We start from the raw sequence: 16576 nt of genomic DNA on the forward strand, positions 1-16576 counted from the left end.
TCTCCATTACTGACACCAAACTAACACACACAAAAAAAGCTGAAAATTCCAGCCAGTCATTTCCTGTTTCAGAATGGTAGTTCTTCAAAATCTAATTGTCTTTTCAATTTTCCACAAACTAGAAACCCACACAGATAAGTTTTCATCACGGTTTTTGACTAGCACTGTCAAATGTCTGTTACTTGCCAAGAGCTTTTTTATTCTTCAGTGGAAAAGAAAACAAATTTAATGCCACTAAGTACTGTTCTATCCTAAGGAATCACAAAACTAGCTTAAAATTTATATGGTATGTACTAATGGATATGATCCAGATATAAATACAGGATAAAAGTAAAATATGAAATACACTAAACCTTGCAGGATATTTGTAATGACGAGGACCAGAGTTACTTTTACCTTTAAAAAAAATAAAACTGCTATTCCACTGGCTTCAGCAACAGTAAACAAGGCCGACAAGAATTTACATAAATTGTAAATGTAAATGTGTTGAAAAGTATTTAGTCCCTGATATAACACAATATTTCAATCCTTTGTTTCCCCCTCCTACAGGGAGTATCATCAAGCACAAAAGACATAACAGAAATGGAAGTACAATTCTAAATAAACCCTACAGAACAAGCACATCTTCCTTTACATCTTCCCAATAGGTGGCAACAGAATCCCAAAAATAAAAAGAAGTTTATATTTTTTATTTCATCCACAAAGTAATGGAAGCCCTGCTACGACTTCAATCAATGAACTTCCACCAGTAATTTTAATCAAATGAATCACTGTATCTCAGGAACAGAAATTCTCAGGACAGAATAATGCCAAAGGCCAGAGAATCAGAGAACTGAAATATATATACTCAGAGCTTATCTGGTGGAGAGGGGAACCTACCACATGCAGGAATTGCAGTAACAAAATATTTGAGCACTAAAGAAGAAACATTAAGGAAGAAAAAATTCTAAACTACTTCTGTTGTTGTTGACATCCACACCTTAGTCTTAAGCAGTATTTCTTTACCAGGGCCAGGAAAGCTGTGGGCACTTTTAAACAAAGTTTTCAGCTGACAACTTCATGGTCCATATTGACTCCCTGATTCCTTTTTAAAAATGACAGGAAGGCAGTCCTTTTTCCTTGGCAGTTAAACAACTGCTTTGTTTTTGTGGCACAAAGCTACACAAACCTTTTTTGTGGCACAAAGTTATAAATAATGACCACTCACTTGCTTTCCAATGCAGCCACGTCCCGGTCCAGGGCAAGCGCCCCTGTGGTGATCTCCACCTTCCTGACGCTGCCGAAGAAATCCGTGATCAGAACGTTCTGGGGGTCCCGCTGGAACAGGTCCGTTCGGTGCCCAGGGGTGGAAACACACAAGCTTTTTGGACAGACCTGAAACTGGAAACCAAGATGGACAATCACATCCTGTCCCTCATTCAACAGTTTCTACATACACCTCCCAAAATGAAACAACTGTTAAAAAGAAAGATAAATAATACATAAAACTTGCAATGATTTCAGTACAAGCTCCATAGCTGAAAGAATTGGTTGAAAAAAGGCATTAAAATGCATAAACATCTTGATTAAGCATTTCTGAAAACCTTTTTCCTTACAATAATGCCACTGGAGTTTAAAAATGCTCCTGTGAAAGCCAACCATCAATTACATCTAACTGATAAACGCACAAATACATTGCTGAATATAGATGCAGCAATGCTGCTATAACCTTCCAGAAGTCATAAGTGGGCATAAATTCTTAATATTAACCGAAGGGAGGTATGCAAAATTAAACAAGCTTTGATAAGTAGCTATTTTGAAGGCTTCATAAAGAAGCAAAAATTTACATTTTGATAGGAAAAAAAATCCAACAGTCTTGTTTCTAATTTATAGCCTACAAATAAATGCATAGGGTCTTCCAATACCAAAAGTGCTTTATTTACATTAAGTTCACAAACATCCTGCAACACCTACAAACCTTATTATTTATTTTATCCATGTATTTTGTCTACATATCAGATCCTCTATATCCTGCACACACTGCAACACCTGAAAGACAAAAGCAGCACTAACAAAAGCAGAAGGAACAGTGACAGATTTGTTGCAGCATTTAGAACACCTGACAAGACAGGATGTCTATTAAGTAATAGGTTTTTTATGTACCTAGCAGACACTGAAGGCAATACAAATGCATGTGGGACACAAAACCATTTTGCACAAGTCCTACCACACTTGCCACAATACAGATCACCTGGTAACAGTGAAGGTTATCTGAGTCCTTCACATTCCAGCCACACAGAACATTTTACACAAGACACTTAACACACAGGACTAAGAATGTCACTCTCCACATGGCTGCTCATCTTTCTTAATCTTACATTTTTCAAGTGATTTTCAAACAGGCCCATCAACCACAGGAACCAGAGCTCCTAATACACCTAAATTACACTATGGGTCAGCTCTTACAAGGTTGCATCCTTAAGACAAAACCACAGGTCCTAATCAGCTCAGTGTAAAATACAACTTGAATTATCCCAGATTATGACTGACAAAAATCACTGAGTTTCAGGCCGTACTTCCCAGCAGAAATACTGTGCTCAGCCTGACACAAAATGCACAGGCTTTTGTTGATCATTCTCTTTGGACAACAGAGCTCTAAATTACAAAAAGTTTCTGAGAGAGTAAACAATCTATCTGGCTTTTCTTCATAGAGGACAGATTCTACCTCCCCATTCCTCCCTCCTGCTCTATTGCAGTTTCTCTTTTATCCCTTTTTAGCCTAAGCCTGTAAGCATATGGCATTGGGTAGCTTGTCCAGGGACACCTCAGCTCACTTTCATCTTAACCTGAAGCATACAAGCACACATATACACTCAGCTCTTATTTTAATGATTCCCAGCTCTCTTGCTGGCTGCTATCACACAGCTGCTAAAGAAGAGATGGGGCAAATCAAACCCTTGTTATCCACCCTATGGTGAAAATGAACTACTCATCAGCATCATGCTTCCCATACATAAGCCATTTGTTAATGCACGCACAAACTCTCTACAGTTTTCATTTTCACCAAAAAGCTATCAATCTTCTCCAGCTTTGCTCCAATTAAGGACACAAACATAAAAACTAAGTCTCTGAATTAAACTATAAAAAGTAAACATTTGTTTTCATCCCACTATTTGAAGCATAAATTTATGCTGCAGACTTACAAGTAAGTCTCTCGCCAAGGTTTTGAGTATGAACATCCTAAAAAACTGCAGCAGCACTCAAAGTAGGAAACTGATACTGCACCAAACTAATTCTAACCTGTCCCACAACAGTTTACTGCCACAGCATATTGATATGAATTTGAACAGAAATACGATGTGGCGGTGAGAAGACTTCAGTGTTAAAAACGTACCCATCCTGAGAAACGACTGCCAACCAATTATACCACAGCAAACTAACACTAATAACCAAGGTCTTCAGAAAAAAAAAATGAAAAGGCAAACACTGGCTAAGTTAAGCACATTTTTTCCTATATAAATTTTTCCAAATTTTAAATTTTTTTTCAAAAAAAGCTAATGAACTCCCCCAACTTTGTTATTTAAACTTCCCTAACAACACTTCAGCTATTTTATGACAAATGACACCTCATTTAGAAATTTATTTGAATCTTATTTTAAAAGTTCAAATGTAAGACATTTCAATGTAGTCTTTATTTTCAGGGAATTGTGATCAAACCTATAGTCAGTCGTTTGCACAGCTTTATGCTATCCCTTAGCAACACAGATGGAGCAGGTGGGGAGTAGGTGGAGTGGATTATGAAAAATGATGTATCATTCTTTGCAGGAATGCAATATCCAAATCCTAGGTGGATGTGAAGAGAAGCTGTTTCGAGAGTAGTTAGAGAAAAGTAAAGAGGTAACGGGATAGAAGCAGTGTAACAAATAAACAGTACTTCAAAAAGAGAAGACATTAGATGTATCAGAAGATCAAACAACTGAAGATCATTTAATTTTAAAGCTAGGTAGTGAGTAATGTAAGTTACCCTGAACTTGGAAAGCATTAACTTAAATTTAAAAAAATCAGAGTTGGAGAGTTGGATAGAGCACCTACCTCCAGTGCCAGAGCACCTCCTGCAACTGCTGGCAAATAAATTAGGTTTATATCTTTACCATGGACTAACCATATGTCATTTTGGAACTCCTAAATGAAGCCTTGAAAAGTACTGACTCAAAGTCAAGTGGTCACGTTTGTTGAAATGCGTGCAGATTACAACTCAGTACCTGATCACACAATGGTCTGGGCTGGAAGAGACCTTAAAGATCACCTAGTTCCACTTTCCTGCCAAGGGCAGGGACACCTCTCACAAGACCAAGCCTCGAAGTCCCATCCAACCTGGCCTTGAACAGATTATCACAAATCATGACACATTTCTGCCCTGTCTCTTCCACTCCCCCAGCATCAATCAGCAGATCAATGTATAATAACATGACTTACATGATGTAAGGAATTTACCAGTATGGATAACTTCCCTCAGCCCTTCCTGAATATTTGGCATATAAGCAAAAGAACACTTAGGTATCTTCTTTGAAGAGCTCAAAAAGTACTTGGCCAGCTAAGAAATTTCTACATTTTTCACAATAATCAGATTAACATCCTCCTGGCCAGCCCACGTATACCGCTTTCCAGAGAGTGTCTTACACAGTAGAAAGCACTGTTCCTTTTTATTACCTGTAATTATTAACACAAATTAATTTTCTGGTTTACAGTGAAATTTGAATGAACAGGCTAGTCAAAGATACTTAATCAATAAAGAAAAAAGATATTTTTCTTTATCAAGATTTATTTTAAATTTACCTGTATCCCATAATTAGAAGGTATTAAATCAAAGGACAGAATTTTATTCCATAGAACTATCTAAAAGAACCTTGAGTCTTAGGCACTGAATCAATTCTCTATCAACATAAAATCTGCCAAGTGTGGGTTGTTTAGAGAGAATTCTAGCACACATGTAGCAGTCAGGCTAACACCATCCTCTGTAGACAGAGGGTGGCATAAAACTTTTGAGCAGCTGCTCCTTTTACAGAAATGAATCTATGACAATTATGCTCTGTAAGTGGTGACTTTTAGATTACTGATGTGGCACAGCAGGATTTACAGCTACAAAGTACCAAAGTACAACCCATGACTACAAAGAAACTAGCATTGGAAAAGGTACAAAGGGTTAACAGAGCAAGTAAAATATGGTTACTTTTTATGTCATCTCACCAGTGTATACATCTCACTGCTAGAGAGGCATTTTCATAAATTTTGTCATATGTTACCTGGTTGGCTTCTTTTCTTCCTTCTGCTTCATACCTGAAATCTACAATTTTTGCCTCAGCTATAATTAAGTCCAAACACTGATGGATTTGTACCTATCTTGCTCTGGAATCTAAGCAGATATACAGATAAATTAGTCTCTGCAGGCATTTGTGAGTGCAGTGTTAGAATTTTAACTGTTTAACTACCTTTGCAAAACAACATCAATGCCTGCTTTTCCACATCTGCAAAGTGTCTGCTATCCTGGTTTTAGAAGCTTCCTGCTAAAATATTTCACACGCAAATGCTTCATTCTATTGATATGAATATTTAATTAATACTTAATTATTTTTTCAGCAAAAATACAAAATCTGGCTACTTTTGGTTATTTTTTTCTGGAGCCAGCAAAGCACTTTCAAATGAGGACAATCCTTGAAGTGTTACACAGCTACATTTAACAATGGCAAAAAAAAACCTCCCTCCAAAGCTGCTTCCGAGAGAAACAGCAGGAGCATAAAAAACATTTGAAGAACCCTACAGACAAAATAGATTAGTTTTGGAACTATTAAAGTAATTAGCATATTCATGAATGTTGAGTATTCTACTTACTAGGTCATTCATATTTGTCTGACTGGCTGGATGGATTTCTTCCAAGAATTCTAACACATAGAATGTGTATCTGTCCATGAGATGAACACCAATCTCCAGGTCAGGCTGATGCTTTAAAAACAACACACAGCAGTTACTGGGCATTTGCAGGAGACAACTCAGCATTCAGATGGAGGAACAGATTGTAACAGCATATTGCAAAAGTTAAGCATAATTTTTTTTGTTCTTAGGTAAATTATGCAAAGAAAATGGCTAGCTGTAAGAAACCTACTGCTGATAGGCTGAATAATGCAGTTTATCTATAAACTGTATCCTGGCGATACCTATGTTTCCCAAAAAGCAGGGAAGCCCTTCTTAATGGTCCAGCATGGATCTGTGGACTCTGAAAATAGGGCTGGGAGTGCCAGTGTATCTTGCAGCAGTGCACAGGCTCAGGTAATCCTGACCAGCTGTTTTTGGTCTGGCTGGGATTTCTCCTATGGCTCCTTCTGTAATTCAGCTGGGATATAATTACACCAGGTGAAAGTTAGCATTTTGTTTTATACCAAGTATAGTAAGTCGTAGATTGACTATTCCTCACACCCATCCCTCAGCAGTCTTCCCATAAGATTCCTTGCTATCCCTAGGCAATGCACAAACTGGCCAGCAAACACAAAAATCCATCATTAGCCTGGTTCTTTGGGACAGCACACAAAAACAAGCAGGAACAGTACACTTACAAGTTTTGTCAACCCCCCACAAAATACCTCATACATTCAGCAATTAGAATAAGGGAAATCTTTAGTTAAAAGTCAGCAGAAATTGTGCTTTTAATCCAAGCATTCTGAAAACTGTCCTCAGGATCACATAAATCTACTTACTGATAAAGAATCTTCTCCTACTTGGCTGCTAGCCAAGGCCATTATATTGGGTGAATAAAATCGTTCATACATGGATGCTCCTTGACAAGTATCAATAATAAATAACAATTCATTGTACCTGAAAGAAATAAAACAGCCTCCTTACCCATTTCTACTTAAACACCATATACATACTTTGCTTTTTAGTTACCAGGGCAGCTGCTCAGAACCTAAGGAACAGGAGCTCACCCTGATCAGTTTTAGGATGTGAGTTTGCCCAAAGCAATACCTCTGAGCAGCTCTAACTACAGGAAGCTGCAAGCAGAAACTAAAACCCTGCTTTCTGAATGCAAACCATCACACAATTTTATGGACAACCAACAGTATCACTGCTGCAGGCAAGCAAGGCCTACCAGTAAGATTTACACTTAAGAGTATGTTCATACACTTATGAGTATGTTCAGGAGATTCAATATCTATATAATGCTTATTTCTCACCTCCTTTTCTGCCACATTTGTTCAAAGGCATCAGCAAGTTCTACATTTGTGATTTCTTCAGAATCCTGAAATTTTAGGAAACCATTTCCACCGTGGCCTGACATAAAAATCAGAAGTTAGGCAAGGATGTAGGTTGAAGGAAGATATACAGCCTTGTTGATCATTTTTCTAAAACAAGGTAAACACAATTCTCCTTCTACGGAGACAGTTCAACAAAACAAAATATCGGTACAGTAAAAATAATACCCATTTCAAATGGAAACTATACTGGCTTAGTAGTGCTTTACAGGCATTTTTTTCTTAATTAGAATGACATGCTAAAAACAGAAAAAAAATCTTTTGGTTGATCCTTTTATGCATTTGGACTACTGATGCTTTCAACAAATCCATCCAACTGAGAAAGCATCAATAAATTGTACACAGAAACCTGCAATTACCTGTCATATATATTAAAATATTGCTTCTGTCATCAGAAAGAAGACGTTTAGATCGTGGTGTGCTTGGTGGGATTCTTCCCGTTAAAACACGCAAGAAATTTTCCACAGTAACCTATAAACAGAAGCATGAAGTTATTTTCTAAAGATAAAAATATTCATCAGCTATAGGCTGGGTTACAGAAATTAAATAATGGAACACTAAAATACGGAATGTATCTAACCAGATGTAGTAAGCATGATATAAACCACATAAACATTTTCTGTGTAAGCTTTTACTTCAGGTGAAAAATCATGTGGTACCTTTTACTTTACTCCATTAATATCAGCCTGTTGCTTAATTATAGCCAATAAATTTACCACCATTATAATTTTTAAATACATTTACATTGTTCTGAAACCTGTCACCATATAGCTGCATTGTGCCAAAGCTGCTCCTGTACTCACAAAATGCTCCAACATTAGTGTGTGTTACCATGGAAAAACAAAAGTTCAAATTCCCTCTGCAACTCAGGAATGAAAAAACAAGATCAATCCAGTTACATAAGTCTGAGTGATCAGGTAAGATCCATCTGAGTGATGACTGCAAGACATCCTATAAAACACCACTTCCTTTTAAAGTACACAGGCACAACTCAAATGCCAGCAACAAATCCATACCCAGGAAAAAACATGATAAAAAGAATGTAGCTCTACTCCAGTGTCTTCACTTCTTTTTATAAAGATTCAGAGAAATAAAAGAACTACTATATAGTTAAATACAATCCAATAAACCTTTAGCAACAATTCTACAGAAGTACTGAACCAAGAAACTGATGTGCAATTCTGTCTCAACTGGTAAAGATACTGCCTGGCATGAAGGAATATTACATGAAAAGAAAGGTGACAGAATGCAGATTTTTACACAGTAATTGCTTTGCAATAATTGCTTTGTGATTAAGATATGGCTTTTGCTCTATTTTAGGAGCATATGCTTAAGATTAGGAATTGAAGTACATCTACCTAATAAACAATTCACTTGCACACCAAAATTTTCATAGTAATTGTTGTGTTGCCAAGATGAGACACTGAGCAGTCATTTCCAGAGAAATTGCAGGAATGTGATTCTATCCCATTATTCAAAATAGATACACTAAATATGATTCTACTATAATGAATTTCAAATACAAACTCCAATATCAAGGAGGGGAAAGGTATGTATTTTAGACTCATCAGCTCAGTGATGATGAGCCTAAAAGCCCAACCCAAAACCAGAAATATGAACTGAGAGACTTCCTCAGACTTCATAGATGCTGCATAAATCTTTAAACTAACACTAAAAAATAAATACTCAGTGTTTTAATTAAAGCACAGTTACCTCATAGCTTCTGTAATCCACTTCCACATCATCTCCATAGACATTTAGCTCCATGTTTTTATGACTAAACACAGTAGCAGGTTTGGGATTTCTGGGATTACATGCCATATCATCTGCCAGCATCAAGACAATGTGACTGTGAAAAATAAGAAAAAAAATATTTCAGACATTCTGCTTTCACATGACAGTCAAACAGAAATTAGAACAACACACTTAGACAATTACAGCAATAGCTTGGATCATTAAAAAGATTCCTGGAATTGCAAGTGAAACTTTGCATAGTTATACCTTATTTCCTTATGAGCATCCTCAGTATCATGAAGATGTCACACACAGAAATGCAGCTGGCTGTCATTTACCCACAGGAGTAAGTAAGGCCAAAGATGAGCATGAGAGTATTTAACATCAGCAGCTTTAGTATATAGGCTTGCCTGGACCTAAGGGGCCAGAGCTCTTCATAAAAAATTCAGAGATTGTTAAAGGGCACTAAAAACAACCAACTCCAAGAATAATGATAAATGTTTATTTTTTAGATGTGATTTTGAGTAGTGCTGGGAAGTTTTGTTTTTTTTTTTTTGTCTTGTCAGTATTTTGAAAGAAGTCTTGTAGCAAAGCAAGAAAAACAGATAAAGTTTGCCTAAGGAAGAAACACACTCAAATCCACATAAAAATTGCTGTAAATGCTAAATAAACAGGCTCTCTCTCTAGGTCTTCTCCAATGTCTTTGAGAGTATTATTTACCGTAGTCTAAAGGCTTTGCTGGCTTTTTGAGATTAATTCCAGATCTCTGGATACGGATGAGCAATGGATCTTGTTACTGAACACAGAAATCTCAAGTCACGCCATAGCTCTTGCAGTATTTCTAAAACTCACACCTATTTTGACTTTAATGGTGCAGACAGATGGATGCAAAGAAGATGAAAGTTCTCAGGTAAGGGCAGGACCGGTGACAGAATTTCTGAGGCAGTGCCGAGGGCACCTGTGCTTCAAAGGCTGCACAGGAGAGAGGACAGCTGCTCTTGAATGACATCTGCAAGAACAAAAGGCATCTTTCTGTGCCTTTTAGCCCACAGCAGTGGATTCTGCAGTGTGTTCCCTTGGATTTATAACCCTAAAAATGCATCTAAAAATTGAGCTTCAAAATCCACTCTTTCAAAAACCAGAAAGCCACTCCTTTTTTTTAATTTTTTTAATATAATAAATACAGGGAACAGGATGTTACTGTCAGTGCATTCATAGTTGAGTGGGAGTTAACTGGGGACTCCAAGTGTGCAGTAGTTTTGGACTTGGACAAAAATATGGCATACTAATTCAATCCATCCGAATATGCATTTTGCAGTGATGAAGCAGGCCACACTTCTTTAGGCTGACATGCTGAAGAAACCACCAGTCCTCTAAACTACCATTAAAAACCAGGACCACAAGGAATTCTATAGGAGCCTATGGTACATTATTACACAATGGATGCTGGTGCCTTAAATTCACTTCCACAGTTCTGACAGAAGTAAATTACATTCTGAAACAGCTGGAAGGAACTGTGCCAACACTGCTAGAACTTCCAGTAGGAACACAAAGAGAAGATACTTACTTCAGAACCTTCCCACTCCCATTGTCAAATAAGAGATACTGTTCTAGCCTTTGAGCTATCACTAGAGAAACAACTTGTACAGACAAAAAATTGGTTTCTCAAATAAAATCATGCAAAATGGATTTTTTTCAAGGCAACTGTCAATATATAGGAGTTATAGTTCAGAGCCTTTAAAGACTCAAAGTAGTTACAGATGTGGAAGTCTTACCTCTTAGTACAGTCACAGTCACCAACATCTCCACAGTAAAAGGAAAATTGAAGTACAGCAAGACTCATACCTCACAGTAGTACAGTCATTGTTGAGTGCATTTAGCAGTTTTCAAATTACACTTTCACCAATTTGCGAAGTGGTACATTTTAGTGGCTAGATCTAATTAGCCTGTTCCAAATGGAAATTTTATTATGCAACTTGTTTTTCCTTTGGAACAACACTGCTGCGCTTTTCACCACACTGATGCGCTTGCATCCTTCCTTTTTACTTTTATCCGGTTTAACTGGGAAGAAAAATGTATTTCCATACTGATTCAGATAGCAGGAGAACTTTAGTAGCAAGAACTGGATTCACCAAGATTCCCTCACCTATCAGGAATGCCCAGCCTCTTGACACTTCTGTACACTGAAAGAGTATTTGCCACATGACGGTAATTAAACCAGAATCGAGATGTACACACCTTGAAATGAAAAAAAAAAAAAAAGGCATATTAAATAGTGTAAAGATACAAACTGGCCTGACACATTGCATCAGAAGAACGTGATTACAGAAATATAAAAAAAACCAGTAACAAATCAGAAAGAATATAGTAACACCAATAAACTCATTATATAAGTTCTGTAAATCTTAGCTGTCCCAATGCAAAAAATTCTGAAAATAAAAGTTTAAAAAAAAAGTTCCTAGCATACTGACTCAAGATAAAATTGTCATAAGCCCTTACTAAACATAGAAAGTGGCACTTCAGGGAATAATCTAGCAACAGCAAGTGGATAAGCTGATTTTTTTCATTTGCTTTCTCCTTATCAAATGGAAGAGATATCAAAGGAAAAGTTCTCATCTCAATAGCTGTACCATTTTGGGAGCATTCTTCCACAAAGGCACAAGTGAATTAATTCATGCAGAAGCCACACACAGGGGAAAATGCACTGAGGACATTTGCATTTATGGAGTCAAAGTAAGAGCAAAGTGAGCTCTAACCATAGAGAGCTCAAATAGAAGTGAATCTGAACACAAATTCTCAGAGTTTAATTTCTACTGTTCTAACAGGCAAAGGGTCAGGGCTCAGCCATTCCCTTTACTTACATACTCCCTAAATCAGGCTCTGATTCAGACATTCCAAAAGCTTCTAGAAGAGGTGACTTTAAAACCACAAAAACAGAGATGCAGGAAAAAGCATTTAGAAAGTTTTTTAATTTTCCAGCTCTAAATGTAGAGCTGTAAGTTACACTACATAGCATCTCTTTCTCTACTCTTTTCATAATAAGAACTGAGTTGTAGCTTAAGTAATAATAAAATCAGCCTGAAAGGATCCCCTTGTGTATCTATCACCCTGTCAGTAAGGAATACCAAAAATAAACCCAGGAATCAGTCCATGAGGACATTGGCCTTTCAGCAAGACTTAATGCTCTGAAAACAAATTGTGTCCAATTTAGCTGAGACATTTCCAGGTACTATAATCTGCCCTCTGCCACCAGTAAGTCCCTTAGAACACAGTGGAAAGTTTGTCTAAGCTTTAAATATAGTTATCTATGCTGCAGCACATTAATTCAAGCTACTGATGAGGTGGGATTGCAATTTAATCCCACGGTTGAAGTAACCGGCAGCAGTAAACACCTCCCAGGTTTTTACTGCTTAAAAAATTAGCAGCGACTGTTACAAAACTCAACGATGAACCACTGAGAAAATAAAACCAGCAGAAAATCTGTTCAGCACAGAAAGCAAAGGTCCTTGGACCTAATTTTCCACCTTCTTTGGGTGTTTTTATGGGTACTAACAAAATCATCTGTTTTTTAATAGTATTAAGAGAGTATGTTATGTTTTAATAGTTTCAAGTTTATACATTGTTAAATATAGAAATTGTTCCTTCAATTAGTTACTGTTAACTTTCCTTTTATATTGCTCAGTTTTAGTATCTGGAAAACAAATAGCTGCTCCTGAGTAATTACAATAGTGTTCTGAAACAAATTAGTCATTAAGACCTGAATTGTGACTAAGAACCAATTGTGCAGCATGATTCAAAGCTAATAAAAGTTACATGGCAAAGACAAAAGAAAGGGTATGAACAGTTGATCTAAACACTATGTTGCCTCAACTGATTTTATTCCCAGTCTGTTATCACAAGTTAACAGATTGAATAAGAACAAAAATGAGATATAAATTCTACCTTTCTGTTCAAAGAGACCAGACTTCCCTGGTATCAGAATTACACCTTTTTTTCAATATGCAGTATGCTAATTTAACTATTTTAATGTTTTTGTAACTTTTGTTTTATGAATCCTGCCATGTAGCTAGACACATTGAGTATCTGAAATTGTTCATATTGAAAAGATAATTTTATTTTAGTGTAATAAATTTGCAGGCACAATTTCAAATTTATTAATTTCCAAATGTTTATCTTTCAATTTCTTTCAAACGAGCACAACTCTTGAATGACTGTTGCAATTGCAGTTCCTGATGAAGAACTGTCAACATTACTGGAGGAAAACAACCTGGACCATGCTTACCAAAACTGCCCAGTTATTTGTATGTCCACTTCTAAAAAACTGCTCTGCTTGATCCTGAAAGGTAAAATAAAGTTTAGATTTTTCAGCAATAAGAAAGAAATGACCACTCATAGTTTTGTTATTTCCACAACAGCGTTCAATGCTCATGTTTATCACACATTAATACTGAATAGACCTTAGAAAAGCTAGAAGAGAGGTGTTTTTCTTAACATTTGCACTTTTCATGTGAATTAACTACTCTAAATCTTTCCCTTAAACTTGCTACAGAACAAAGAGGGACTATTAGGCATTTGCACCTTAGTTAAAATCAAAAGCCCACAAAACCCTACTCCAAAGGACACTCCAAGAACAAAATAATGTGATTTATTGACCTACAGTTTCAACCTTAATGAGAAAAGAGGTTTGGATTCAATTCAATTTTCAAAAGCAGGTAAGAGAATCTGCAGTTTGAACCCACTTTAAATCCAAGGTAGCTACATTTATCTTCCAAAACCAGGATCTATGACAGCAACCTTCTGTATAATCTGTGTTCTCTATAGTTCCCACTTCCCTTTGCAGATAAGAGGGCCCTTTCTCCTTAACAGAGAGCATAAATCAGGACACAAGGGGCTAAGACTTAAAAGAGGTAAGGGAATAAGTCTGTCACAGGGCAACAGTCCAAATCTGCTGACTCTTAAAACAGACTCTATTAACTCTGAGGAGTTGTGGGATGATGCTTGTGGTCTTACACAAAACACACAGTAACAGAAATAGCGTTATACTTCAAGCAGCAAACAACTTACAGTTTAATTAGTCATCCAGAGATTGTAAGAATATTTCTATTGTCCAGGGTGTGGGGGTTGTTTGTTTGGTCCTAGTTGTAATTAATTTCAAGCATAACAACTTGTTAATAACGCAGAATTCAAAAGCAAACACTCCAGATGTAGCGTGGGCACGGTGCATTAAGCTAATTGCTGAAACATGAAATTACTCCCACCTGACAATCCCACTGGCACCTGCCGTGTGCCGGCGCCTCGCACCAGCGGGCCGGGGCACCCCGCACCCGGGTCCGGCACGGAGCATCAGACACCCCCTGCAAGTTACAGTGCGCGGCCGAGGAGAAACTGAGTTTCAGAAACCCGCAAGAGAACGAGAAGTCTGGGGGTTTGTGACTTTCAGCACTCTGAACAAGGCACCGGCGCTGCCGGCACACAGAGCAGCCCCAGGAGGCTCCGCCCGCCGGGAGGCAGCGCTGAGGACCGCGGCTCGGTGCCGGTGCCCGTCGTGCCCACAGGGCCCCTCCTGCGCGCCGCCAGCGCCTCCGGACCGCCCCGCGGGCAGCGCACGGGCGCTCTCCCTGCCCGGGAACGGCGGCGATGGGGACACCGGCAGCACCGAGCCCCAGGCGCCGCCCGCCCGCTCTCGGCCCCGCCGCGGCTCCCCCAGCCCCGTACCTGGAGGCCGGGCAGCGCTGCGCCGCAGCAGCCCAGCAGCAGCAGCGCGGCGGCGGCGGCGCGGGCCCGGGAGGCGCCGGGCACGGCGGCCGCCATCTCAGCCCGCCCCTGCGCGGCCCGGAAGGGGCGGCGGCCTGTGCGCAATTCCGCGGGGCGGGAGCGCCGCCGGCCGGGGCCGCGCCCTGCCCGGTGCCGCCGGCCCGGCCCTGCCTGGGGTGAGCGGAGTGCCGCGGGCAGGCGCTGCGATCTCTCGGCCTCCCGGCTCTGCCCAGCCCGGGCCGGCAGAGCAGACGCGGCGGTGGCAGCCGGTGTGGCCGCTGCCTTGGGCACGCGGGTTCTCCGCGGCTCCGGCGTGAGCTGGTGCTAGAAACTGCGGCCGCGCATCTCGCCTTTGGGCTCCTGCGGGTATAAAGGCGGCCGTTCCTCTCAGCCGCCTTCCAAGAGTTCCGTGAAATCCTGAGCTCTAAGAGAGCCGGGCATGGCGCGCTGTGTGCCGAGAGTGTCATCAGCTCTTGGTGACCACAGGGCTGCCTTGGAGAGTGGAGGGGACGGCTCGGAGAGGGACCACTTTGGCAAGGGAGGGAGTGGGATCTAAAGGTAGATTTTTTTTTTTCTCATTAAGCCTTGCTATAGCTTTGCCTGCAGTGCATACATCCCTCAGAGCTGATAGCATCATCGAATTTTTATTTCAATGTATTGAACCTCTTGGTATGATTCTTTTATTTCCACTATCTCATCTTGTCACTGCTTTGTTCAATTGCCTGATGCCTCCCATTAGTGAAGATGCAGAATCTGCCCTGAACCATGGAAGCTATTTCCTGCTACATGTACTTGTCACCAGTAATGACTTTCTCAGACGAGCACATTTCCATGTATTGATGTTGGAATACCAATAGCATCACGTTTGCTGTTTTAAAGCATCACTGGTTTCCTTGACAAAAATAATCACTTGTTATTAGATGGTATTTACTTCCTTCAGAATACCATAGTCACCAGCTCCTGTTGTGCCTGAACCCTTCTCCTGTGTGAGCCTATTGTGAACCTACTGAGAAGTCAATGTCTCTTGGTGCCTATTTGTAAGCTGCACTGTTTATCTTCTTCCAGAAAGTTAAATGAAGCTTTTTTCTTGCCCCTTCAAATGCTTCCACTTAGGAAAAAACAAGTTTCCAAAACCTCCACCCAAGCCAAGGCCAGCAAAAGGCATGGCATGCCAGCAAGGGCAGGGCTATGGACCAAAGCTTGCCCCCCTGACTCCCATTCAAGTCTCGTAAAACTCGATCATTCTTAGATGTGGTCAAGATCTGTCAGTAATTCTAAAGGATAGGCAAGGATCTCTCCAAGCGTGTATTCATGCAGTTTGGTCTGATGAGTTGATTTCATGTGTCTTGACTCAGCACCTCATTACCTTTCTGCTCCCATGTGGAGTTGACCAGAAAACATGTGACAGAAGGTCTGAGCCTGTGACTGAACTTCTTTCAGTTACACTGTCTTCCTTGCTCTTTGCATTTATTACAAATATTCATCCTTTGGTAACATGTACCTTTTCACACAGAAATAATGTCAGCAGCTGTATCCTGATGATGCATCTTTCAACCAGACATTGGTCCTGATGTTTGTACCATGTGAAAAGTTATGTCAAATATGGCCAAAAGGTGACTTTTGGCTTACCAAGAAACATTCCTGACATGAGAAGTAATGAATGTCTTTTCTATTAATACAATTTAAAATCATCCTGTTTGCTTACAAATTCCCGAACCTCCTGAAGTTTGTATCAGAGGTGACTGCAACTTTTTCATTCTCTGGAATGCTAGACTTTATAGTTTTAATAGCATTCTTTAAAGGTT

The 16576-nt window shown here is 39.3% G+C and overlaps 1 protein-coding gene across 1 annotated transcript in view; it reads right to left on the reverse strand.

The window, feature by feature from the left end:
• PIGK (phosphatidylinositol glycan anchor biosynthesis class K) overlaps nt 1-14885 on the reverse strand; it is a 62214-nt gene extending 47329 nt beyond the window's left edge. Inside the window, exons 1-9 of the mRNA XM_002190172.7 lie at nt 14733-14885; nt 13300-13353; nt 11164-11255; nt 8997-9132; nt 7643-7754; nt 7206-7302; nt 6729-6846; nt 5869-5979; nt 1208-1380 (exon numbers count right to left, since the gene is read on the reverse strand). Of these exons, the coding sequence (XP_002190208.3) occupies nt 1208-1380; nt 5869-5979; nt 6729-6846; nt 7206-7302; nt 7643-7754; nt 8997-9132; nt 11164-11255; nt 13300-13353; nt 14733-14828 (989 nt within the window). The 5' untranslated portion in view covers nt 14829-14885. The remainder of the gene's footprint in view (nt 1-1207; nt 1381-5868; nt 5980-6728; nt 6847-7205; nt 7303-7642; nt 7755-8996; nt 9133-11163; nt 11256-13299; nt 13354-14732) is intronic.
• Nucleotides 14886-16576: the final 1691 nt, after the last annotated feature.

This window comes from Taeniopygia guttata, chromosome 8 (assembly GCF_048771995.1).
Source record: "Taeniopygia guttata chromosome 8, bTaeGut7.mat, whole genome shotgun sequence".
Classification (NCBI taxonomy): Eukaryota; Metazoa; Chordata; class Aves; order Passeriformes; family Estrildidae; genus Taeniopygia; species Taeniopygia guttata.